The following is a 26008-nucleotide window of genomic DNA, read 5'->3' as shown; positions in this document are numbered from 1 at the left end:
GTTTGTTAAAACAATTTAAAGGATCAGATTTTAATAAAGAAACTGTTTTTTCTTATGAGACTGATAACTACACGACAGGGCTTCTGAACAACTTGGAGCGATCTGGAGTACCCTCGAATATTTTTTTCTTGCTAGTGGCTTTACGTCGCACCGACACAGATAGGTCTTATGCCGACGATGGGAGAGGAAAGACCTAGGAGTTGGAAGAAATCGGCCATGGCCTTAATTAAGGTACAGCCCCAGCATTTGCCTGGTGTGAAAATGGGAATCCGCGGAAAACCATCTTCAGGACTGCTGACAGTGGGATTCGAACCCACTATCTCCCGGATGCAAGCTCACAGCCGCGTACCCCTAACTGCCGAACATCTTTGGGTTGAAGATTGTAGCACCGATTATCCTTCTTAGGAGTATGAATCCTCCTTATCTCTGGTATAGAACACGTCTTTCAGTCAAGAAACATTTTTTTGCTAGTGGCTGTACGTCGCACAGATAGGTCTTACGGCGAGGATGGGTTAGGAAAGGGCTAGGAGTCGGAAGGAAGTTGCCGTGGCCTTAATTCAGGTACAGCTCCAGCATTTGCCTGGTGCGAAAATAGGAAACCACGGGAAACTATCTTCAGGGCTGCCGACGATGGGATTCCTACCTACTATCTTCCGGATGCAAGCTCACAGCTGCGCGCCCCTAACCGCACAGCCAACTCGCCTGGTAGTCAAGAAACTGATTCAGAATATTATTGAAGCCACCATCACGACTGGAAATGCTGCGGCTGAAGTAGTATGCATTCCTGGGATTCAAATCATCACTTTGGATATACCGTTTCAATTTAGAACTCCCAGTTCCCCCTTAGTCTGAGTTTCGCTATGACAATCAACAAGGCACAAAGACAATCGCCTTAAGTTGTAGGACTTGATCTTCGGAAATCGTGCTTCTCCCATAGTTACATAACTGGACGTGAGTTGTTCAAGAGTTGGAAAGGCAAATTCACTACACATGTTAGCTTCATGTGGAGGGACACTTGATTTAGTTTATCCGGAAGCTCTATAAGCAAAAATTAGTTTGCTTTGTATGTACTTTGGTAATTTATATTGTTTACTATTATATGTATCATCCACCAAACCGGTGTCTATAGCATTGAAAGAAACAATATAATTAAAAATGAAATGTAAAAATCTCAGATCTCTGCGCGCCATAGGTTTGGCTGAACTTCGGTCACTAACAGGCACTTCCTTTTTATTATTATACATATAAGACATATATATATATATATATACCAGGTGGCTCACGGACGCCGTACTTTCTGCTTATAAATGTCCCGCATGTATAAGTGATGTGTGGGGTGTCTACCAACTGATTTTAACAGGGGAACTACTGCCAGCGGGCAGGTTACGTCAGAATATGAAGAGATAAGAAACAGAGTCACACTCGCAGCATGTTACTCAGCGCTGGCGGTCGAATGCACCCCTTGCATTAGTAAACATCGTTTTCGACCGCATAGTTCTAGGCTGGTGTATGGTACAGCCGCAGTATATTTACTGTCTGCTCATCGCCAATGGCTAGTGTGTTCAGCAGCGACGAATACATAGACATTATTTTAATATGGACAACCCGGTCGGAGTGCAACCAAAGCTCCAAACAGATGTATGCCTTCTACACAAGTATTTCACCGAACAGTATCGTTTTTGTTTCATACAAGCAACTCTTTTATCGAGTGGAATGTCTACACATGTATAAATTAACAAGTGATTAAATTTCCTTTTCTGCATCTTTGGCGTGTTAACAAACAGTAGCGGCGATTAGGGGGTGGGGCGTGAAGGGAAATTCGCCCCCGCCCCTCGCCACTTTGTGGAGTAAACATTACATATTCACTTTAGCCACCTGGAACTAGGAATTATTATTATTTGTTTTGCTAATTGCTTTACGTCGCACCGACACAGATAGGTCTTATGGCGACGATGGGATGGGAAAGGCCTAGGAGTTGGAAGGAAGCGGCCGTGGCCTTAATTAAGGTAGAGCAACAGCATTTGCGAGGTGTGAAATGGGAGACCACGGAAAACCATTTTCAGGGCTGCCCACAGTGGGATTCGAACCCACGATCTCCCGGATGCAAGCTCACAGCGAATTATTTGTAAAAGAAACGTTATCTGTACAAGCCTTTGTGTCTTATCTGCTAATTCTTTCCTTTATTTTCCTTAATTATTAACATAATTTTTGGCGGCAATAAGCACCAAATATCGTTCGTTGCGGCTAACCGATTTGTATAGAGCTACGGCAAGTAGTGGAGACTTTGCATGTGCTGTGGGGAAGGGTAGTAGGGGTATAATGTTTTTGCCAAGGTCGTGGACACTGAGTTATAATTCACCGGTATGCCGCACCGGTATATACATGATATACACTGACTGACAGAGCAAATGCAACACCAAGAAGGAGTGGTTCGAAAGGGATGAAAGTTGGGGAAAAAACAGAGACGGCACGGACGAATAATTGATGTTTATTTCAAATCGATATGCAGGTTACACAATGCGCACGGCATCGACTCAGTAGGATGTAGGACCACCGCGAGCGGCGATGCACGCAGAAACACGTCGAGGTACAGAGTCAATAAGAGTGTGGATGGTGTCCTGAGGGATGGTTCTCCATTCTCTGTCAACCATTTGCCACAGTTGGTTGTCCGTACGAGGCTGGGGCAGAGTTTGCAAACGGCGTCCAATGAGATCCCACACGTGTTCGATTGGTGAGAGATCCGGAGAGTACGCTGGCCACGGAAGCATCTGTACACCTCGTAGAGCCTGTTGGGAGATGCGAGCAGTGTGTGGGCGGGCATTATCTTGCTGAAACAGAGCACTGGGCAGCCCCTGAAGGTACGGGAGTGCCACCGGCCGCAGCACATGCTGCACGTAGCGGTGGGCATTTAACGTGCCTTGAATACGCACTAGAGGTGACGTGGAATCATACGCAATAGCGCCCCAAACCATGATGCTGCGTTGTCTAGCGGTAGGGCGCTCCACAGTTACTGCCGGATTTGACCTTTCTCCACGCCGACGCCACACTCGTCTGCGGTGACTATCACTGACTGAACAGAAGCGTGACTCATCGGAGAACACGACGTTCCGCCATTCCCTCATCCAAGTCGCTCTAGCCCGGCACCATGCCAGGCGTGCACGTCTATGCTGTGGAGTCAATGGTAGTCTTCTGAGCGGACGCCGGGAGTGCAGGCCTCCTTCAACCAATCGACGGGAAATTGTTCTGGTCGATATTGGAACAGCCAGGGTGTCTTGCACATGCTGAAGAATGGCGGTTGACGTGGCGTGCGGGGCTGCCACCGCTTGGCGGCGGATGCGCCGATCCTCGCGTGCTGACGTCACTCGGGCTGCGCCTGGATCCCTCGCACGTGCCACATGTCCCTGCGCCAACCATCTTCGCCACAGGCGCTGCACCGTGGACACATCCCTATGCGTATCGGCTGCGATTTGACGAAGCGACCAACCTGCCCTTCTCAGCCCGATCACCATACCCCTCGTAAAGTCGTCTGTCTGCTGGAAATGCCTCCGTTGACGGCGGCCTGGCATTCTTAGCTATACACGTGTCCTGTGGCACACGACAACACGTTCTACAATGACTGTCGGCTGAGAAATCACGGTACGAAGTGGGCCATTCGCCAACGCCGTGTCCCATTTATCGTTCGCTACGTGCGCAGCACAGCGGCGCATTTCACATCATGAGCATACCTCAGTGACGTCAGTCTACCCTGCAATTGGCATAGAGTTCTGACCACTCCTTCTTGGTGTTGCATTTGCTCTGTCAGTCAGTGTATATGATATGAGTAAAGAAGTGGAATCAGAGGTAAAGCTTTTCGCAGATGATGTTATTCTGTATAGAGTAATAAATAAGTTACAAGATTGTGAGCAACAGGCAAAATGACCTCGATAATGTTGTGAGACGGACAGCAGGCAATGGTATGATGATAAACGGGGTTAAATATCAGGTTGTGAGTTTCAAAAATAGGAAACGTCCTCTCAGTATTAATTACTGCGTTGATGGGGTGAATGTTCCTTATGGGTAATCACTGTATGTACCTAGGTGTTAATATAAGGAAAGATCTTCTTTGGTGTAATCACAGAAATGGGATTGTAAATAAAGCGTACAGATCTCTTCACATGGTTATGAGGGTGTTTAGGTGTTGTAGTAAGTATGTAAAGGAGAGGGCATATAAGTCTCTAGTAAGACCCCAAAAAGAGTATGGTTCCAGTGTATGGGATCCTCACAAGGATTACTTGATTCAAGAACTGAAAAAAATGCAAAGAAAAGCAGCTCGGTTTGTTCTGGGTAATTTCCGACAAAAGAGTAGCGTTACAAAAAAAAATGTTGCAAAGTTTGGGCTGGGAAGACTTGAGAGAAAGGAGACGAGCTGTTCGACTAAGTGGTATGTTCCGAGCTGTCAGCGGAGAGATTGCGTGGAATGACATTAGTAGACGAATAAATTTGAGTGGTGTCTTTAAAAGAAGGAAAGATCAGAATATGAAGATAGAGTTGAAATTCAAGGGGACAAATTGGGGCAAATATTCGTTTATAGGAAGGGGAGTTAGGGATTGGGATAACTCACAAAGGGAGATGTTCAATAAATTTCCAATTTCTTTGAAATAATTTAAGAAAAGGCTAGGAAAACAACAGATAAGGAATCTGCCACCTGGGCGACTGCTCTAAATGCAGATCAGTAGTGATTGTTTGATTGATCGAATATCCATGTCTAGGCTTGTATATTTTAATTTATTTAAGCTTGGGGTGGCTAGAATTCGTTGCCCAATGACCTAAACGACACCTTATCTGAGCCAGTATTTAAACAGAAGTGCTGACAGCAGTACTTGGACGGATCAAGTTGAGTGTAAATACATGAAATCTACTTTCCTGTTTTGTTATTTCATTCTGTGTGTCACTATGGTCTACTAAATTTGTTTTTATTGATGCATTAAGACAATTTTATTTATCCTGGATTATTTTAGATACGCTTCTTTTTATTTCCTTTAATGAGTTTTTATAACTATGTGTACAGTTTGGTATTATAGTGTATGTATTTGTAATATGTGTAATATATTGTGAACTGTATGCGGGCCTACATTATAGGACATGGGCTGGCAGAATATGAGACTTCATAGCCTGAGTCACGCCATGGAAATAAAGGCATAAATAATAATAATAATAATAATAATAATAATAATAATAATAATAATAATAATAATAATAATAATAATAATAAAAGAAAATTAGAACACTCATTCACAATTATACAATTCAAATTGTGCCATGAAATTAGAAAGTACAACAAATGGTGTATTTACACCTAAACCAACATCCTGATTCGTCAATTTTCTTCAATGTAGCGTTTATCCATAGGTGCATGGTCCGTTTTTCGGATCGAAGAACGCCTTTTAAGCGATCATACGCAGCGTATGGCGTCAGCTGAGCGATTTCATGTCGGAAGCTAGGGTGTCTTGCCACCGTTGACACGGCCTTCAACGATGGCGCTGAACATCGATGGTGAAGTTGAATGTATCATTCGCTACTCTCAGGACATAGTCGTGCAATCTCAGGCACCTTTTATCTCTTGAATGGAAACGACTACTCTCCTCTACCAGATCGCGTTGTTGTTTCGGAATAAGAGTTAAACTCTGTGGAAGGAAACGTTATATACATATCACCATGGCGTGCAGAGGGTGCTTGGCATTTTTTCGACTGTCCAGCTCTCGACCTCGTACAACGCAATAGCGCGGTAGACCTCTGGTTTGAGGTCGACTGTCAAACATCTGACGCATAGTTTTCGTGCACTCCCCTTAATATAAGTATGGGTCAATAGTTCGAACCGTCTGTTCTGCCATCTTTGTTGCTAAGTATGGGCAGTGTTATACTTGTTGGCCATTCAGCAAGGGCATGACCACTATCCACCGTAGCACTGAAGAAGCTAGCCAGCCATTCAGCGGTGTCATTAAGGAGTTATTTCAATTTCCAACCATCTGTTTGTAGTTCATCTGTACCTGATACATTTGAGTTCGCCATACACCTTATAGCATGGGTGATTTCATCAGAAGCGATGCCGCTTTCTGGTCCAGAGCAATGCACACCCTGTGGAATAAGTGGATGTGGAAAATTCTCATTTGAAAGTTCTTCGACGCATTGATGCCACCTTTCAACGATTTGGTTTCTGTCTAGCAGTTGACGACTTTCATTGTCTCTGACGCACATGAAGTGTTCAATGTCTTCTATTGCCTTATAGATTGCTTTTGTTTCAATCACGAATACAGTAGAATAATTCCTTAGGCATGTTTATGCACCATATCTCCAAGACTGCAATTTTTTTCAGTACCGGTATTACTTGTATGAGACTAATTACTGAATATTGAAGGGTTTAGTGTAGTAAGGGGTATTCCTTTAGTACAAGGGGACGAAGAATGACAGGCACCAATCTCCAGGCAATGCTCTTGTTCTCTATGTTTGTTACATAGCTCTAACCTGACATCTATATCTCCAGGGACCATGCTTTTCAGGATATCTGCAGTTGGGCCGTCTGCTCCAGGTGACCTCCCATTATTGTCGCATAGTGGCTTCTTCTATCTCCGACCGTAGCATGGGAAGCTCCAGTTTGGAGGACCTTACGGTGGAGCTGCTTCTCCCTGACCCTCGAAAATATTTGGTGCAGTGCTACCGCCATACTTCAGCAACACCGACAAGGTCCATTAGTTTTGTCCCTTGTTCATTCCTGTCGATTTCTCTGCTTTGAAGAATGACAGTTATTTATTCCCTTTTTCGTATGACTTTTAGTGCCGGATGTGTTCAAGGGAATGTTTAGAATCATCAAGTTCAGGTCTTTCTATTTGAACCCCATGAGTGACTTGTGAGTATTGATGTGAGTTGTTGTTGCTGCTGTTTATGATGATGATCAAAATGATAGTGAGGGAGGGAGAGAATGAAACTCGGTGTTGGCATATAATCTACTCCTGTCGCATAACACAACGGGGTCTGCTAAATGTTTTACGTTCGCACCCGATGGACCAATCACCATCAGCAGCATCACATGCCCTCATTCCATATGAATACGTTGGGGGGGGGGGGGTTGGAATTGAATACAGGATTTTGGCATGCAATCTAGTGATTAGAAATTGTATACCACCACTTATCTTACCCTGCTGGCCAAAATTCTGATGGTGAAATATTTCTTGACCAACGGGACTCGAACCGGTTAAGCACGGTGTCACACTATATAGAGTAGACGCTTTGCTGATCATGGCCACGCGGCGGCTTACTAATGCCGTGATTTTCCATCCCACCTGGAGCCTCGTTTGATTCCCTGATAACCTTCCTCAGTTGGTCGGCATCTTCGGAATCACGCATGCCACATTTGATGCGCCTTGTCTGCTCTACAGTTTGCAAGGTGCCGTCGATCATCTGGTCCTTATTATTTTGGATTTGTTCTTTGCCACTCGCTCTTACTATATCTTCTATTCGTTCTTTGATTCTCCGCCATAGTTTTCTACTATCTCCATTTTGCCAAAGCTCGATGGTGGTGGAGATGATTTTTTTTAAGGAGGAAGTTTAACTGGGCAACCATCCTCTACCCAAAAGTCAAGACTGTCTCTCAGATACGTACGCAAGACTACTTGTGCTTTTCCCTGCTGCAGTAATTTGAGTTTTAGCCAAAGTTCGTAAACAGAGTGAGAGGTTGAGTGGTAACGCAGCTGTCAGATTGTAATCGGGAGAACCTCACTGTCGGCAGCCCGGAAAATGGTTTTTCTTGGTTTCTCATTTTCCCTCCAGCTATATACTGGGACTATAACTTAATCAAGGCCACAGTAACTTCCCTGCACCCCTAACCCTTTCTTATCCCTATCTGATTCGGCTCGACGTGAAGCAAAATTGTAAAATATGGGAAAGAAAGTTCGTAACAGCATCGTGTAGTTGGGATCACAGCTTGCACTAGGCTTGGCCTTCACATTTGTGACTGATGACCTCCACTTCTTCCTGACAAATATGTAATCAATCTGATGACAGTGTTTGCTGTTTGGGCTCATCCACGTTGAAACTCTACGTACATGGTGCTCGAGCAGAGTGTTTGTTATAAAAAGGCTGTTATCTGTTGTGAACCGTACAAGGTGTTTCTCCCTGCCATTTCTTCTCCCTAGTCCGAAAGCCCCTACTTCATTTCTCAAGAATGCTTACCTTGCTTTACCTACTTTAACACTGAAGTCACCAGTACCAAATATTGGCTCCTATGTACACACCCACAGAGTCGTCGTCATAGAAATCACAATTTAGCATGTACATCTGAACCAAGTTGATTTCATTGGAACAATATACGTCAACTCACTTACCAGAGTCGGAAAGCTAAAAGAACTAGAAAAGTTTTTGGATAAAAACCAAATCCAGATCCTAGCTGTACGAGCGACAAGACTCCTGGAAGGAAACAACATAGGCATCAACCAATACATAATATTCAAAGGCAAGCCGGGAATTAGAACAACCACCAACATGCCTCTGCTGGGAACCTGTTCCTACATAAACAAGAAGGTAGTAAACAATATCACAGACTTCACATCAAAATCTGAAAGATCGTCTCTACTAACTATTAAATGCAAGAATAAGAGGTACACTCTGATCACCTGTCATGCCCCGATGAACGAAGACAACAAGAAGAACCCACAGAAAGTTGATGAGTTCTGGGGTCTTATGGAAACCGAAATCACCCAGATACCCAAGAGCAACGTAAAATTCTGATGGGAGACTTCACCGCGCAGATTGGGAAGGAAAGAAAGCACAGAGACGTCGTAGGGGAATATACAGCACGTAGGAGGACAAACCAGAATGTGGAAAGTCTCAATGGACATTACAAAGCTTTTCATTTGGAACTAATGTCAACACACTACAGGAAACTCCCGAGAAAATCCCGAACTAGGAGAATTCCAATTGGTTCACATAGCGATAACAAGGAAACACTCAAAGGAGGTGATGAACGTCAAGGTGATTATCATCGGTGAATTTGATTCAGACCACTATCTCTCCAAAGTTAAAATCCGTTTTTCCCAGTAAGACAAAAGAGAGAACCACCTAAAATTATGAGATACAGCACAAACAAAATGAACATCACTGAAGACATCATTATAAACCTCAAGGACGGAATCTGGACCAGCAGAGACGGGAACTGGCAAGAACTATGCACGGGAATCAATGAAGCCGCAAAGAAAACACTCGGACAGGCTAGGAGGAAAAGAGAAACATGGTGGAATGAAGAGTGCGAGGAAGTTCTCAGGGAGAATTTCGAGAAATGGAGAAAATGGAAATGCTCCAGAGGAAAGGAACTCATGGAACAATTAGGCAACTGAGAAAAGAATCATCCAGGATATTTCGAAGGACTAAACGATCATTTTAAAGAGCTCAACTGGAAGAGATCCAGACCGACTTCGTCAAGAACAATTCCAGAGGCTTTTATCAGACCTTCAACAGCAAAATCAAAGGATACAAAGCGCCAAGTTTGAGTTTCAGAAACAGACAGGGTAACATCGGATTGAACAACCAAGAAAACTGTGAGATATTAGGCAGATACATCCACACTCTCTTGAATTAATCTTCTCCAACCTCCAAAATAGAATTTCCAGACATACCAGAGAACTCAGAAGATTACGAACCACCAACGAAGGAAAAAGTCAATGAAGCCCTTGAAAACGTCAAAAACAACAGTGCAATTTAGAGAGGACTCGATAACGGCAGAAACGTTGAAACGGGCAGAACCGGAAATCTTTGTTGATTTTCACCAAAATCATCAAGGAAATCTTGGAGAAGGAGACAATCCCAGAAGAATGGAAAACAGCACTTATCCATCCGTTGAATAAGAAAGGGGACAAGCAGGATGTTAACAACTTTTTTTGCTAGTTGCTTTACGTCGCACTGACACAGATAGGTGTCATGGTGACGATGGGATAGGAAAGGGTCTCGACAACTATAGGGGTGTGTTGCTCTTCTCGATCGCCTATAAAATCCTCTCAAAACTGCTTCTTTATAGAATAGAGGTGAATATGGACCAACAAATAGGGGAATACCAAGCAGGGTTTAGGAAAGGCCACTCCTGTTCCGAGCAAATATTCAACCTGAAGTCAATAGCCTGCCACAGAATGTTGAGTGGTACGAAAATTGTGGTGTCGTTTGCTGGCTTCAAAAAAGGCTTTGATGTGGTAGATAGAGAGACTTTGGATACGATCATTAAGGAATTTGGAGTCAAAACCAAACTGGCGAATATAATCAAAGAGACCCTAACAGGCACAACCTCCAAGGTAAAATTCTTCGGGTATCTCTCACAATCATCTGAAATCAAGACAGGCGTGAGGCAAGGCGTTGGACTACCTCCACTCTTATTCAACTGTGTCCTAGAAAATGCAGTGAGAATATCGAACTTACAACTTGAACATCAAGGGATAATCCCGATCTGTCTAGGGAGAAAATCAGGAGGGACTGAAGTCAACTGCTTGGCTTTCGATGACGACTTTGCTATAATATCATAAAGTCCAGAGGTCGCAACCACCCGGATTAACCTCTTGGAAGGAATCGCCAGCCAAGCAGTACTGAGGATCTCAGCAGGAAAGACCAAATTCATGACGAACGTCAAAGATGGACCAATATTCCTGGAAACAGACATAGGACGGATAGAAAGGGTCAAGAAGTTCAAGTACCTTGGTGAGACGATACAAGAGAATAGACTAGAAGATGCAGTGGAAGATCGGATCTCAAGAATGGAGAGAGCATACGGCTTGACAAAAAAAATCTACAATAAGAAGTGTTCATCCTGGAATTTCAAATTAATATATTACAACACCGTGGTAGAAACAGAATGCCTGTATGCCAGTGAGTACCTGTTCTTGAACTACAAGCTGGAGAAGCTAGAGGTCCTGGAAAGAAGAATCCTCAGAAAAATTATGGGAGCTGTCCGAACTGAAAGCGAGTGTAAACTTCGGTGCAACAAAGAAGTCTACCTGAAGGTGGAAATAATCTCAGAGACCATGAAGAAAAGGAGGCTGGCGTTTTATGGACATCTGAACAGAATGAACGCAAACAAAGTTACCAAACAGATATTTGATTACTTCTGGAGAAAAAGACCACTACAGCATGGGTTAAGGAAACGAAGGATATGGAAATATTAAGCATCTCGGAAGTCCAGATGTTAGAAAGGAATACGTTTAGGAACACAGTGAAAAATATGGAAGGTGTTCAAACCGTAGGAAGAACTAAGAAGACCGGAATAAACTGGATAGATGAACAACGGAAGCAGGCCAGCGAACACACGAAAAGAAGGAAATGAAGTTGTAGCGTGATCCTTAGTGGTCCATTCGCTTGTAAAAAAGTGTGATGTACGTAACCATATTAGAAACCGACCTACCATATGTTGGATTTTCCTCAACATAACGAACAACATTCTGTACCATTTTCTAGTTCTCTAGTTCTTTCGTACTGACTTCTACCTTGATGGAAATGTTCCGTCAATACGTAATTTCATCACCGTATGCTTAAAAAGATATCCTGATGATAACCGACGTAAAGGGAACATCTTTTGGCAAAATCTGCAAGCTGCAGCAGCATTTTACCCCGTTTTAACGTATGGCAGATCAACGTCAGTGTATTACTTGTTAGTAGACTCACCAGCAACACTAGCCATGTCAACTGACTACTGTAAGTAGTCTCTGTGCACAATAAAAGAGAAACGGAGCAATTTGAAAGAGTTCTGAACTCTTAATATACTTCAAGTTTCGACCACTACAATGACATTCGCAATGAATAGCAATCTCTACTCATGATATTCCCCCTTGAATATAGAAAACACTTCTTGCAGCCTCCCATTTCAATGGTTGTCGTTATTTACTTTCTTGTCGGCGCTGACGGGTCACCTGGTATATGTTATATTCCGTGCAGAGGTGGCCTTGGGTTTCCTAGCGAGTTTCGGAGATTCTACAAGTATGTCTTCTTGAGGATTCGTTCTCGCTCTAGGAGGTTCATATTTCCAGTGTGTAGAAGGCCGCTGACATACCAGGTCCTGATAAATAGATTCTTCCTCATCTGCAGTTTGATTGTTAGTCAAGTCAGCAGTTTCATATGCGGGCCCCGTCCTTCCTACCCTATATACTCGGCAGCCCATTTTACACTGCCTGACCTGTAATCAGGTCTAGCCGGATCACTCGGCAAACTCATTTGCCTTGGATCATACATTCCATTAGATGCTGTCGAGGGAAAGTAATCAAGTTGTTTCCAGTACCTTGCCCTATCCTATGCCGTTGACTACGTTGGGTAGTTCATCCACCTTCGTGGACGATTTCTCACCCCCAAGACAAGAGAGTAGCCTGACCAGTAAGTTGGTTTAGTTGCTTATACCGGCAATCCTCTCTTGGTAGTCGACATGTAATGGGGAGGTTTCTGCTGGACGCCTTTCACAGCCACCATAAGGTGGAGAATACGCTCCTTGAAGGGTCACAGAGACATTTCCTCCACTGGAGAACGATTACTCCACCTAAGAGTGGCTCCTCCACCCGAAGCGGTTGGCCACCACTAGAGAGTCGAATTAGTTACCGCCGCGCGACTTCAGGCATTGAGTTGCTTGCTGGCGGTGCGGTCTACTCTAGTCCGTATCAGCGTGTACTTACAGTACAACTTGGCCAGACAGAAATATTACTACTGAATATTATTGCGGTTCACGTATGCGATGTGACTGAACTCAGCTAGTCCCAAACGAGATTTCAGTTCAGCGGCCTTTTCCTTCACACCTTTCATTCTTCGTCGCTTAAAATGCTCCTTCGTCCGTCTACTCACGTAGGAGCATCTAACATTTCAGGACTAATAGTTTCTAGCTCCAGGAGAGACAACGAGACCTGTATCTGGGCTCTAGTATCTCCGGTAAGTGAAATCTAAAGAGAACGAGAGCATTTTTATAACAACTGAAGTACCTATTACAGTGAAGAGTAATATTCATGCACGGTTAAGACCCGAATGCTCCAAAGGACGAGATGCCTCGTGAACTTGTTAAAAATGTGTGACTTTTGGAACTGGAAGTAATGATGGAATTCTGTTACTCTTGAAGTAACTAGAGTAACATTATTAAGTTCTGTCAGTACAGTACTGACTGAATGTTAATTCTGATGGAGTTGAGTTTGTGAAACTGAGGATGAACCTTAAAGGTTACGTAACACTGATCCATTAGACCAGATTTCATTTTAATTCTGTCAAATGAACAATATGTGTAAGGGCTTCATCGGAACTGAGGTTAGCCACAATCATATTTAAATTATGGAATGAATATGAGATAAAAGTAATAAAATCATTATTCCTACGCTTTTGAATTCAGAGAGTCGTACATAATACAGAATGTGACAGTTAGTATTATTGTTATTTTTAATATTAAAAATTTTTCAATTGAATTTCACTCAATGTATTGGCTCTAACTTTAAAAGTTGCATTATGCTGTACTAGAAACTGTAAATGAGTAAGAAACGAGAGAACAAGTAAGTTGTAAGAATTAAATCAATTCATAGTCACAGTATGAGAATAAAAGGAGTGAAAAGTAAAATTATAAACGCAAGAGAAGTTCAATATAATTAAATATTCCTTGCAGTGAAGAATGAACTCTTCAGAATACTACTGTATTCTCTTTTTTATTTCCCTACTTTTCATTTTGGAATACGTTACAAAATAGATTCATGTATAAAAGTATATACAGAAATTGGGAAATCTTCAGAAATTTAGTCGACCAAGTTGAAATGGAAGAAAATGAAACTCAGAATTTTGTAATTCATGACAGAAGCTCACTTTTCTAATTAAAACGTACTTAGGAGAGAAGTCCTTAGTCAAGTTGAAATCTTTCCTTCCAGTGCAAAGTTTCATGTTAATTTGTGTTTAAATTTGTTTTCTATATTATTTTAGGAATGGTAATTATTTATGACATTTTAAATTATAATAAACTTGAAACATATTAGCTTACAAGTAAAGTAAGAGGGCAAGAAAATAGCACACAGTAAACAAGATTTCAGCATGCCACTGAAAGTGAATAAGCAAATAATGCCTGTCCATGCAGAAAGTGAAAGTATAAAGAAAGTCAAGCAGAGAAATTTAACATGTAAGCAGGCAGAAATTCAAAGATATAAGATATAAGATATACGACAATAATCATAAGCTGTAACACTTAGTTCAATACATAGAACACAGAACTCCCAAATTCATTACAATACATATCTCAAATGCTTAAGTGGTGTAAATCACAAATAAAGACATTCATATTAAATCGTTAACTTACAGTCAGCCTCATCGGACCTGTCATCTGCACCGCAATTGAACACCCTGTTGCAACGTAGCTTGTCGGCTATGCAGAAGCTGCTTTTAGCGCATCTAAACTGATCGCAGTCTGGACCTTCTCGAACTTCAGTCCAGACTGCACGGAACCCTTGAGCACCAACTGATTTGTCAGCAGAAATGAAGCTGAGAAGGAAAGAAAGTTAAGTTATGAGCATGTTATATATATTTAGTGTGGTATGTCTCAATGTATTCTATCAATTTCCGTAAAATTTGATATCCTGACAAGATACTGGAAGTTAAATTTATTGACATGTGTAACTGTTTTAATATATTTATTTAATTCAGAAAATAATAATAATAATAATAATAATAATAATAATAATAATAATAATAATAATAATAATAATATTAATAAATGAATCGCTCAATCCTCCAATTAGTCGATGAAATGTAATTGTAAATCACATTCCTCTCGCGGGCCACATCGAGTGTTGACGAGAACTGCTACAAACGAAAAGTCACACTAATCCTGTCGTTAACTTTTACCTGCTCTATACTCTATGCTAGTTGCTTTACGTCGCACCGACAGAGATACGTCTTATGGCGACGATGGAACAGGGAAGGGCTAGGAGTGTGAAGGAAGCGGCCGTAGCCTTAATTAAGGTACAGCCCCAGCATTTGCCAGGTGTGAAAATGGGAAACCACGGAAAACTATTTTCAGGGCTGCCGACAGTGGGGCTCGAACCTACTATCTCCCGAATATGTCTTTATCAATGTTATCAATGTAAGTTACTCGTGTTTAAAAACAAGATAAGTAATTATTCATTCACGAAGATGATGACGGGATAGATGTTGGAAATTGGAGGCCAATATCGATCTGCTCAGAGATACTAAGAGTATTTCATAGTATTGCACACGAGATTACTGTAAGAAGATATGTTACCTTGTAATTATACCTTATAATTTCATTTCATAAATCTGGCTTACATCAGGGCAAAAACGTCCCTAAAGCATACATATTTTACACATTTATAAGACTGTATTTGATGGCGATAATAATAACATACATGAGTGTAATATTATTATTTATAAAGCTAATGTTACACAATAGAGTAATAATAAAAATAATCATAATAATTAAATATCACTACATCGAATACAGACACTACAAATAGTTGTACTAAAGTAATAAAGGATATTAACTAATGAAGTACGTACTATATATTATTTATATTATATTTATATAATTTAAACCTAACTAAATGAACACGTTATGTTTAATTATTCCCATGTAGAAGGGCTGTGTTACATTACACATACATCTGAAATGTTACTGTTTGCATAATGGCACTACAATAGAAAGTACCCATTTCTGAAGAGGGTTACTGAGATCCAGAGCGGGAATTTACTCAGAGCGGAGTAAAACACTTCAGAGATCCTGCAGAGTGGTGAGTGATTATGAGAAGTTGTCCTTGATACTGCCTCTTCAGACATAACAATGTAGAGGGATAACACGAGGAATTTCGAAATTAATCTAGGATAGAAATTTGTATTATCAATGTCGCTGTTAATAACCAGATGAAAGCCTGTTGGATAAAAAGAATGGGATTTTTAGACTCCCGGAAAATAAGAATCAAGTTGAGAAAGTTGAATTTAATAAGTGGTATGACCTCCCACAGGTGCCTTTAGCTAATCAGTAGATTAGTCACGTTCAATGATTATCTTGTAGCGAATGGCGTGATACCTTGAAAGTGACAGGTAGCATAACGGCGGTATGAGCTGTTTCAGGCAGAACTACGGACAATAACTGTTGTCAGCGCTGCCACAACGAGGCAGAAAATCTTGCTCATGTCCTCTGTTACTGCTCTCATGAGGGACCTCTACGACATACAATGTGTGATAAAATATAACCTGTCATTTCTCAATGATTTATAACAGATTAGGCGATCAGATTTGAAACGTCTGAAACACAACCCAATGAGGTTTACGAGGAAACGAAAGCAACATATTAACCAACCATCCCATTCTGTCAACATGAGTACCAGTTGGATTATATCGAAGTCATCAGGCTAATGCTTGGAGCTATAGGATCCATTCTTCTCTTCTTCGTCAAGTTCTGCCAATGATTTAACCACGATCACGCATTAATAAGAGAAGTTGCAGTGACTGCCTTGAAATATTCAATCCAAATCCTGAAAAACCATATCTCCCAAACGTTTTAATGAAGCCACCTGTACTCTAACCGTCTAATATGTAATCAACTTCTCAGATTTTCTAAAATAAATCTTGTTTTGCTGTATACAGTACTTTATCCTCCGGGACAATCTCCAGTTGGAAAAGTCGAAATAAAAAAATAAAAATAGTAAATAAATAAATAAATAAAATAAATAAATAAATAAATAAATAAATAAATAAATAAATAAATAAATAAATAAATAAATAAATAAATAAATAAATAAATAAGAATTCCATATCAAACATTTTTCGCCGATGTTATAAACTAATTATACCAAAGTAATGTGTGTATATGCCTTTGCTGGAAGGACCTAGTGTTTACAGTGCACTATATCTTCTGGTATAGGCTAGAGCAATTTTATAACTTTCATAGATCTGTCTCTGTATTATCCTTGGCTTTGACAATATGAAAGTGACTGAGGTATGAGCGATGCTAGTAATGCCAATCCTTATGCAGCCAATCCCTGCTATGAATGGTGTGAAAATGTTGCTCATAGGGTCGGATGCTGCATCTTGGAATCCAGGCCATGCTAGAGTAGTCTAACTTGAGTCTAACTCAGGTGTTACAGAGAGTAATCATTGCCAAAGTTTTGGTAAAGAGTTGTATATTTCCGGCACTTTGTACTAGTCAGCTGTTGTCTTTAGCTGGGGGGAGGGGCTTTCGTTCACCTGTCCAAGACGCCGTAGCTCGTCTAATCCTACCTTGCAAGGGAAATATACACCATTTTTTGCTTCTGGTGAACGATATTGTGTTACATTTTGGTATATTAAATTTGAGGCCATTTTTAACCCCATTTCGTGATATTATTTTCACGGCGTCCATCATGCTAATTCTTAGCGTAGAGGAGCATGCTGGTCCGGCCCCACCCACAAGTGAACGACGTCACAGCTGAGCTCTTGGCCGCTGCCTGTGCGTTCATTTCAGAAAGGAGGGGCTTGCAGTAGGATGCGCCGGCCTCTCTCTGGTGTCTCTCTGGAAGCCTCTGACAATCACCAGAAACCTCGAGACGATTGGGGACCGAGAAATTTCTTCGAGTATCCAGCTTCAGAACTGTTCTGGAACCATTAGATCTGACTATTTAGGACGAGCAAGTAGCCAGTTAATGGACAGTGATGTGTGTATGTGAGTTCGGTTCATTTTGGGTTCAGTTCCGCTAGCGATTGGGACGGTTGAGTTGAGAGAGATCAGCCGTGGAGCACTGGATCAGTCGGTGGACACCAGTGAAGACTGAGTGCTGTTCGTGCTGTGTGTGTGTGTGAACGGACGGCGAGTGCGAGGTGGTGTAGCTGAGCGACGAGGGACAGTGAACGTAGACCGCCGTGATTGTACGGACTGTGTACACATACAAAACTGTAAGAATGTGTTGCGCGTGCGCAAGCTGTGAACAGTGTGGTCGCGATAAAGTAGAGTGAGTGTAATTCTAGACTGCTCTAAAGTCTATGTGACAGTTGAGAGAGTGAGTAGTGTGATTTGGCTTAGTTTGTAAGCAATAGGGCCAGTAACTAGTGTGATTGCGTTAGTCAGAGTAAGGAGAGCGTCTGAACTGGTGTAACTGAGTGCCTGTGTAGTTGTATAAGTAATTATTTGTTAGTCAATAAATCTTAGAATAAACGCCACCAGTTGTGTGTTCATTTACCTACTGGCCATCGCGATACATGGTCTAAATCTTTTCGCAAGAGGTAGCAATTTTGAACTGTTGAAATTTGCTTATAGATTTTAAATTAGTTTCGATAGTGCTTTACGTAATTTGGGAGATCATTGATACGGATGACAAACATAAGTGGCCCTAGGTTCGAGCTATGGAATTCCAGATTTGACAGTATACTTCCTGGAGGACGTTTGGTTTTATTGTACAAATGACTTTCGTTAACTTAAGTAGCTGCTAAAATATTAGACGAGCAGAAAATCCCAGGTAAGTGTCATTTTTAAGAAGAATACCATGATCTATTTTGTCAAATACCTTCTCAAAATCTCTCTCTCTCCCTACATGTCCCCACGATCTAGTTGCGTTGAAACATGGTGGATAAAATTGGCTAGGTTCGTTACGGTAGACTATCTAGCGTAGAACACGTGTTGGTTTCCGATGTGTTCATTTTAATACGCGCGTAATTTCTGTTATAAAGGATAAATTCGAAAATCGTAGCACAGATAGGGTGGTAATTGTTAACCGAAGTCGTTAGGCCTTAAATGGAGAGCATGTTCCTGTCTTTATCCAGGCCGTCGGAAAAGCGTTTGTTTTAAATTCTAGGTTGTAGATAAAGTGCAGTGAATTGAAGGGGTCGGGGCAAAAGAGTGCCAAGTAACATTTTTGAAAAAACTGAGCTGTCGGTGCCATTTGTTGAGGATTATGATAAGTTATCAGTAAACACTGGAAACTTGCATAGAAACACATTCAACTGGGACTGCATATAATTTTCATCTTGTTGCTCCCAACAGTTCTTAGGAACACTCGGAGCAAAACAGTGTCAAGCATCCAGAAGACCCAGATTACCATGGATTGTAGGAGGATCCTGATGTAGACCCTGACTATCTTCCTCACATATCATGTGAAATTTATTCTCAAAGTGGAAATGAGGTAAGTGTTGCTTGGCATTATTTTGACCATAACTAAAGATTCCGCCAATGTTGCTGGGGTTATGTAACTTATTAAGTCATTAGGTTATATTTTAGGAACCGTTTTAACACACTCTTGGATCTATAGTAAGTGGCTTTTCAGTTCAAAGTTTACTCCGGTTAGTTTAAGGCCTTTGTTGACCAACATTCGCAAATATGCATTGTGTGGCTTGGCACTATATTCTTCCAATTTTAAATCTGTTGCTGTCAGTCAACAATTTTCTCAAGAAAGGTTACATTGTCACTTGCGACCAGAGGTTTATTTAAGTTAACAGAAAAACTATTGCATAATTTTGCAGCACTCTTGTTAAAGTAATCGTTATTAGTTACATAACAGAGGATACAACAAGGGTATTTCTCGTACTAAGACTTGGTGTTTTGCACTGTTTAGGATATCCTGGATCATTCAAAGACACCGTTACATTCGCCTGAGAAAGGCCCGAATTCTAGGAAGAGAAATAGACGTATTAAGATACAGATGAATAAGAAGAGGCGAAACGAATGAAGAGAATATGTAGCGCGTAAGACCGGAAAGGTTGTTCCAGGAACAAAAGTTGGAGAGCTATGTCGCTGTCCCCTGAGATGTTTTGAACTTGAAGAACAAAATATATTGTCAATATTTAATGGGTTTTGGGATCTCGCTGATTTTGATAAGCAAAATGCTTATTTATTTGGATGTATTGAAGCTATTCCTGTAAAACGGAGATACAGAACAGCTGAAGGAGAGCCAAGCTACGGAATTGTGGACATACAATGTAGGCATTCATAACTGTGGTAAAGACTTAGTGTGCATATTTTTGTGAGGTGAGAGTATTGTAGGAAGAGGCAGTGACAAAACAGGTAGTGCAGTTTTGAAGTATCTGAAAACAAACGCCGTCAATGCTAAAAAGCGTGTAATTTTTTCTGATAACTGCGGGGGTCAGAATAAAAACTGGAATGTAATGGCACTCTGGCCTTATTTAATTCATACAAAACGATCTGATGAGATCAAACACTGGTTTTTAACATCTAGCCACACATTCTTGCCATCAGATGGAGACTTTGTCAAAATTGAAAAGTACAACGAAATCAACCGCATGTGTACGACGCTGCCGACTAGAAATGTATCATTCAATAATGTGGGAGAAAGAAGAAGTTCAGTGTAATAGACATGAAACAAGACGACTTTTATGACCTGACAGCACTAAAAGTTGGACTCCTGAACACCAGTAAAAAAACATCTGTAAGTGGCATGGAATTTAAATTCACAGACGTAATTTGATCAAATTTGAAGGAAGTAATTCATGGTTTATCAAACTAAAAACAAGAGTGAATATGGATTTTGAAGACTGTAGCGTGCGAAAAAGAGGCATCACCACAACGTTGAGCTTGAAAGGAAAGTACACCACTGTGCGAAAAATAAAGGAAAGCAAACTGCAAGATGTGTTGAAACTCCTGTACTATGTCCTACCTGTCCATCACCAGTTTTATCTCAGCTTGATTCCTGATTCTGAAGGCACTAATGAAGTTGAAGAAGTGTAGGAAAGGAGCAGCTGATCTGTTAGTTTTAATGTTATGCATGTGCAGTTATAAGTTCCTAAATTCCATATTTTGAAAAGACAACATAGTTAAAAGATACAAACAGACCTTTTTCCGTGACGGATTTATGTTCATTTATTTAAATTTCTTTTCAATTGCCAGTTCTACCCCGATTTCCACTACTACCAATTTAAATATTATTGGTGGAAATGTTATTTTAATTGAAGATTGCTGCTAGTTTTCATTTCTGATTAAAATAGTTAAAATATCAGACATTGTTTCATTATCATAAAATAATATTCCTAAGATTAGTGTCACTTCCATTGGGGCAATAAAGTGCCAAGCCACAGTATTCTGTGACGTGGTATTAAAAGTATTGACTTTTGACTGTACAAATAGCAACCCAAAGGAAATTATGCCTGCAAATCACATAAAATGAATATTACTGAACCTTTCAAAGCTATTAATACATCATTCACGTGAATGGTATGATTTCATGATTTGAACAAACTTTCTAACTGCTCTCCCTTATAATTAAGAAAATGTTGCTTGGCACTATTTTGCCCCTACCCCTTCAATTTCTCATCGCTTCTGCACATCCCTTTATAACACAACGGGAAGGGGACGGATTTGATTTGATTCCGACCTGCAGAGCTCCTAGATTTCACCTTTCTTAGAACATTTTCGAACTATTCCCAAAATATGACTGTTATGTTTCACTGTAGATAGGTTCTGTACTAGCCTGAAACATACACTAATCCAACTACTCCAGGCAGCATATTATGATATACTAATTCAAGAGAAAAATGACGAACCCACGGTATTTCTAGACATCCTTTAAGCATTCGATATTTTACGACACCTACGCTTTGGAAACTTACTACCATATCTATCTCCACTAACAATTTTCAGACAAAGAAGAAACTCAGCTATTAGTGAAACCAATGATTAACATTCAGAATTTGAGCGATAGAATTTGTTCCTCATTCTCCACCTCTATGCTGTAACTTGACCATTATTTCATCCTGCAAGAATTTTAAATTTCAGTCTCAAGCTGCTAGGGGTATTCAATGGCAGGGGGATTCGAGACGATGCCCGGCGTGTGTTTCGATCTAGCTTAGGTTCATGCTGTTATAAACGTCCAAGTATACGTCGCCATTTTAAACGCCATAGAGGGGAATCATTCAAAAAGAATTATTACATATTTAATGCGTTTTGTCTCAATTTAGTCAATCACTTGCTGTAAAATTAGGCTCCCGTCAAATCCATTGACGTCGTGTCATCAATGTAGTGAAAAACACACTTCACAGCTCTTCATTTAGATTCACATCCAATATTTCTTTCTTCATATAATATTAGATCAAATGAAAGTAATACATTATTGGAAACCAGTAGAAAGCTCAGCAGAAATTCTGAGTTATTACGTTGTTCAATTGGCCTCCAACTATCAATACGCTTTGTCTGATTCTTTCTCATTGTGGTACATTCTGGCTTTCCCGAATATTCTGCTGCATGGCCAAAGGAGAAGTAATTATTCAAAGCCACTATCAAGGCATATCATACATTTTGCAAAGGGTACTTCTGTCTAAAGTTGTACTATAACCAGGGACGATACCCCTCCGTGCATCCAAATGTTACGAACCTCCTGAAAGTTAAAACGGATGTCAAACAAATAACACTAATCCTAATCTAGATAATTTTATACAGGTACTCATACGAACACTATTTAACATATTCACGATATCAAGTTCATACCAGTCCAGTTCCGGAAAAGGGGTGTACAAATCATGACTAAGTGGTAGAAATCTTATCATCTTCTATGAGTAGGTTTTCGTCTGGTCTTAACCACAATTATCTTATGTTAATGTAGTGTGTAATTTCACATACCTGCTCACTCCTCCTAATTCTAAATCAAACACCTTTAAGTACACATGAAAGTGCACACAACATACGAGCTCAAGTTATAAAACAGTTCTTGTATCAACAGAAAATATTACGGTTGAATGACCCAGTCTTCTGAATAATAAAATGATTTTGGAATATATCGTCGTTGTAATGTTCAAGTAAGGTTCGATTCAGTGATAATTCCTGTTCAATCACATGTCACGTCAGGTGTTGAAAATATAGAATTAAATAGATGGTCGTCAGTCGACGCGATCCAATCTTCTTTTCCCCATAAAGGTCATGAATAAAAATAAACCCCAGGATTTGAATATAACTTTGTAAATAAATTTCGAGTATCTCGAGCACATGGAATGAATGAAATTGAAGTTATAAATATTTTTCAGTGTCATTTATTTGAAATGTGGTTCCTAATCTGAACACGTGTTCATCACGGTGGGCCAGATTATTCCAGCGTTGTCAGTGATTTTGTTCGTTTATTGTGCACTGTTGTTTAAATTTTAAGGAAAAGATTAGTGACAGAATGAATCCAGTTATAAAATGATTTAGTTTGAACTGAATAAGGTCGATTAATTTTCTAAAAATAAGCGAGTACAAGCTAAGTACAATATTGCGATGTAAAATGTAAATAACGTTTAGTCAGTCATATTTAAAGCCATAGTCGACTCTAAATACTCATATAATAATATTTATTTAAAAATAATTATGATGATGCTGATATGATATCCAATTTAGGGCTAGAAATCAACGATATAATTGTTTTTCTGTAATATAGTATACAGATTAGGTTTAGGGATAGCATGGTCATCAACCAGGTGCACTAAGTGGACATTTAATATTTTTGTTGTTTAAAGTAATTCAGCTAGTGTTATATTTAAAGATGTTACGGATAGGAAGGAGTTCTTCCATTTATTTAATTTTTGCGCAACCAGAATGTAAGGCTAATTTTTATTATTTATTCCTTTAGCATAATATTCCATATTTGTTATAGTCAGCAAAAATCTATCAATGTGAACATAAAATGAATATTTATTTTGGAAATTGTTAATTCGTGAGTAATTCAGGCAACGTTCAGCAAGAGATAATTTTTGTTAAATTTTATTTTATATGTGCATATTTAAAGTAAATGTCAAGCCTGTTTTTAAATGGTTTTCTTTTGTATTATCGTCAACCCTTGTCCTTTAAATGGCCCTAAAATTTGGGCAGCTACCAAACGAACGCCCACCTTGGGATCTCTCGTATGCTCGCGGAGTTAGACCGAGTAAATAGGGGGCAATACATACAACTATTATTGAATACATTTTATATATAAAAGATATGGTGTCGAACACGTTTACAGAAATGATGAATGGGAAAATAAAAAAGCCTAAATCTGAACTGGTAACTTTTAAAATAATTCGGTGATGGTGCAGCAGACTTCGAGTCCATTACAGACGGAGGATCCATCAACAGATGTTAAATGTATCCTTAACCTTCAATATGTGACTGCTGATACTACTGTATCAAACAGGACGAGCCTGAAGGTGAAGCAGAGGATGATAAATTCCCCTAAAGTGATATCATGTAAGGATGCCGTTAAAAATGAGGAACTGAAAAATGTATTCAGCCATAGTGGAGATGCACGGTGACTTGATATTATTTCAGAAGTATAAATGCATATAAAATAAAGATAAATGTGACTCCACTACAAAAACTCTCAGATAAGATTTAAGAGGTAAATAATGTGATGATTTAAGCTCATTAAGACTTTAGGCTCTTTCAATAATGAAATTACCAGTGTTTCGCCCCAGTGTAGCAGTGGATCATCAGTTGGAATGCTACACCGTTCCAAGACGCTGGCGCTAGTGCGTCGTTCAGACACCACCGCAAGCCTCCTATGTAGGACAATACAGTGACGGTACACTAGGGGAGGCATGTGACTCCACTTATGATTTTTTCATTTTGGTTTACGAAAAGTTGCACTATATTGTATTATACTGCACTATACTAATATAAACAAAACAAATTACGTTGTGTTACAGTCCTAGGCCTACGGTTAAACTTAATTCTATTGATGGAACTTGCCTATTTTCCTGCTACAGCTGTGAGTGTTCATATTATGGAAAATGTGCTCCCAAATCCAGTTATTTTATGAATAGCGGACATTTATTAATAACAGACATTTTGCGAATTTCCAAAGGAGACCACTATTGAAGAGTTTCACTGTATGCATGTATGGTACAAATTGTGATAACACTTTAACATTACCTTAGACGAATACTGCTGCCTTCAGACATGAACTGCCATTTGTCTGCTGGCTGCTTCTCACCACACAGTTCTAGAGGAGGGTCATCATGTTTATGCCATAACCGCACCACAGAAGCTGGACATCCACGGGCTGAGGATACAAATACAAAGTTAATACTAAATTCACCTAAATTCACTGACATTAATAATACAATCGCAAGGAACAATCTTAGAACCAGCTCCCTTATCAGTTCGTGGTACTGCAACACTGTTAGCTGGCGATGTTAACATATTTTGTGTCAGCGATACTGTTGATCAGTTAATCCTGGACATGAACGCAGATCTTAAATTTCTAAATATCAGGTTAATATTAAAAAATATAGTTCTAACGATTATTTCGTAAACCTAGATCAACCATAGCGATTTCTAACCAGGTATTGATTGTAAATGATATTATTTCAGCAAGAGAACTAAATAAATTTTGAAAGTTTAGAGATAGATGATCATTTCATATCGAAATAACGTATTTCTAATTAATGTAATATGATTGCTCGAATTATAGGTGTTTACACGTTATTTCAGTGGCGGTTTGTGGGCTTCACAAAAGAATGGGCACAATATTTGAGACCTCTTAGCAAGGTAGTGAGTTAGGTAATTGACATCTACACATCCAATACCTTTTTCGTACATTTTTTTAATTTCCTGCTACATGTTCTACTTTTATATCTTGCTTAAACAGCTGAGTTGTATAAATGTCGGATTTTGATGGACCTAATTCCTTTGCAAGTAGTCGATTCTAGTTTGTAAATATCTCACCTAATTCATTTCACTTAATGCACTGATAAATCGCGCAAAAATAACACGTGAATATTCACGAAAAGCTTTTCTACAACACATCGAATAGCAACATACACTGTAAACGCACATTATAATAAACAGTAATCATGTGCTTGTGTTTGGTGCAGCCAGGCCAACATAAAAGCACGGACAAACGACAAGCACGAAACTAAAATAATCTAAATTCATTTATCAGAAATGAAAAGAAATGTTTTTATGCCACAAGAAGAAGTCGAAATAGCCACTAAATCCCTACATGAACATATATATATATATTAAATTCCCCCAAATAAAACCATCTCGAATCCGCTAGGTCTAGTGGAAAAATTGCTACATTTGGCGCCACTGGTTTGCTTCACTCTAAAACGG

General features: G+C 39.9%; 1 protein-coding gene across 1 annotated transcript in view; it reads right to left on the bottom strand.

Moving 5' to 3' along the window:
• Positions 1-26008, bottom strand: part of LOC136878592 (bone morphogenetic protein 1) — a 148284-nt gene that overhangs the window by 41833 nt on the left and 80443 nt on the right. Inside the window, exons 9-10 of the mRNA XM_067152094.2 lie at positions 24824-24953; positions 14309-14490 (exon numbers count right to left, since the gene is read on the bottom strand). Of these exons, the coding sequence (XP_067008195.1) occupies positions 14309-14490; positions 24824-24953 (312 nt within the window). The remainder of the gene's footprint in view (positions 1-14308; positions 14491-24823; positions 24954-26008) is intronic.

Source organism: Anabrus simplex, chromosome 1 (assembly GCF_040414725.1).
Source record: "Anabrus simplex isolate iqAnaSimp1 chromosome 1, ASM4041472v1, whole genome shotgun sequence".
NCBI lineage: Eukaryota > Metazoa > Arthropoda > Insecta > Orthoptera > Tettigoniidae > Anabrus > Anabrus simplex.
Note: the sequence above shows the minus strand (reverse complement) of the source record. Positions and strands in the feature narration are given on the sequence as shown.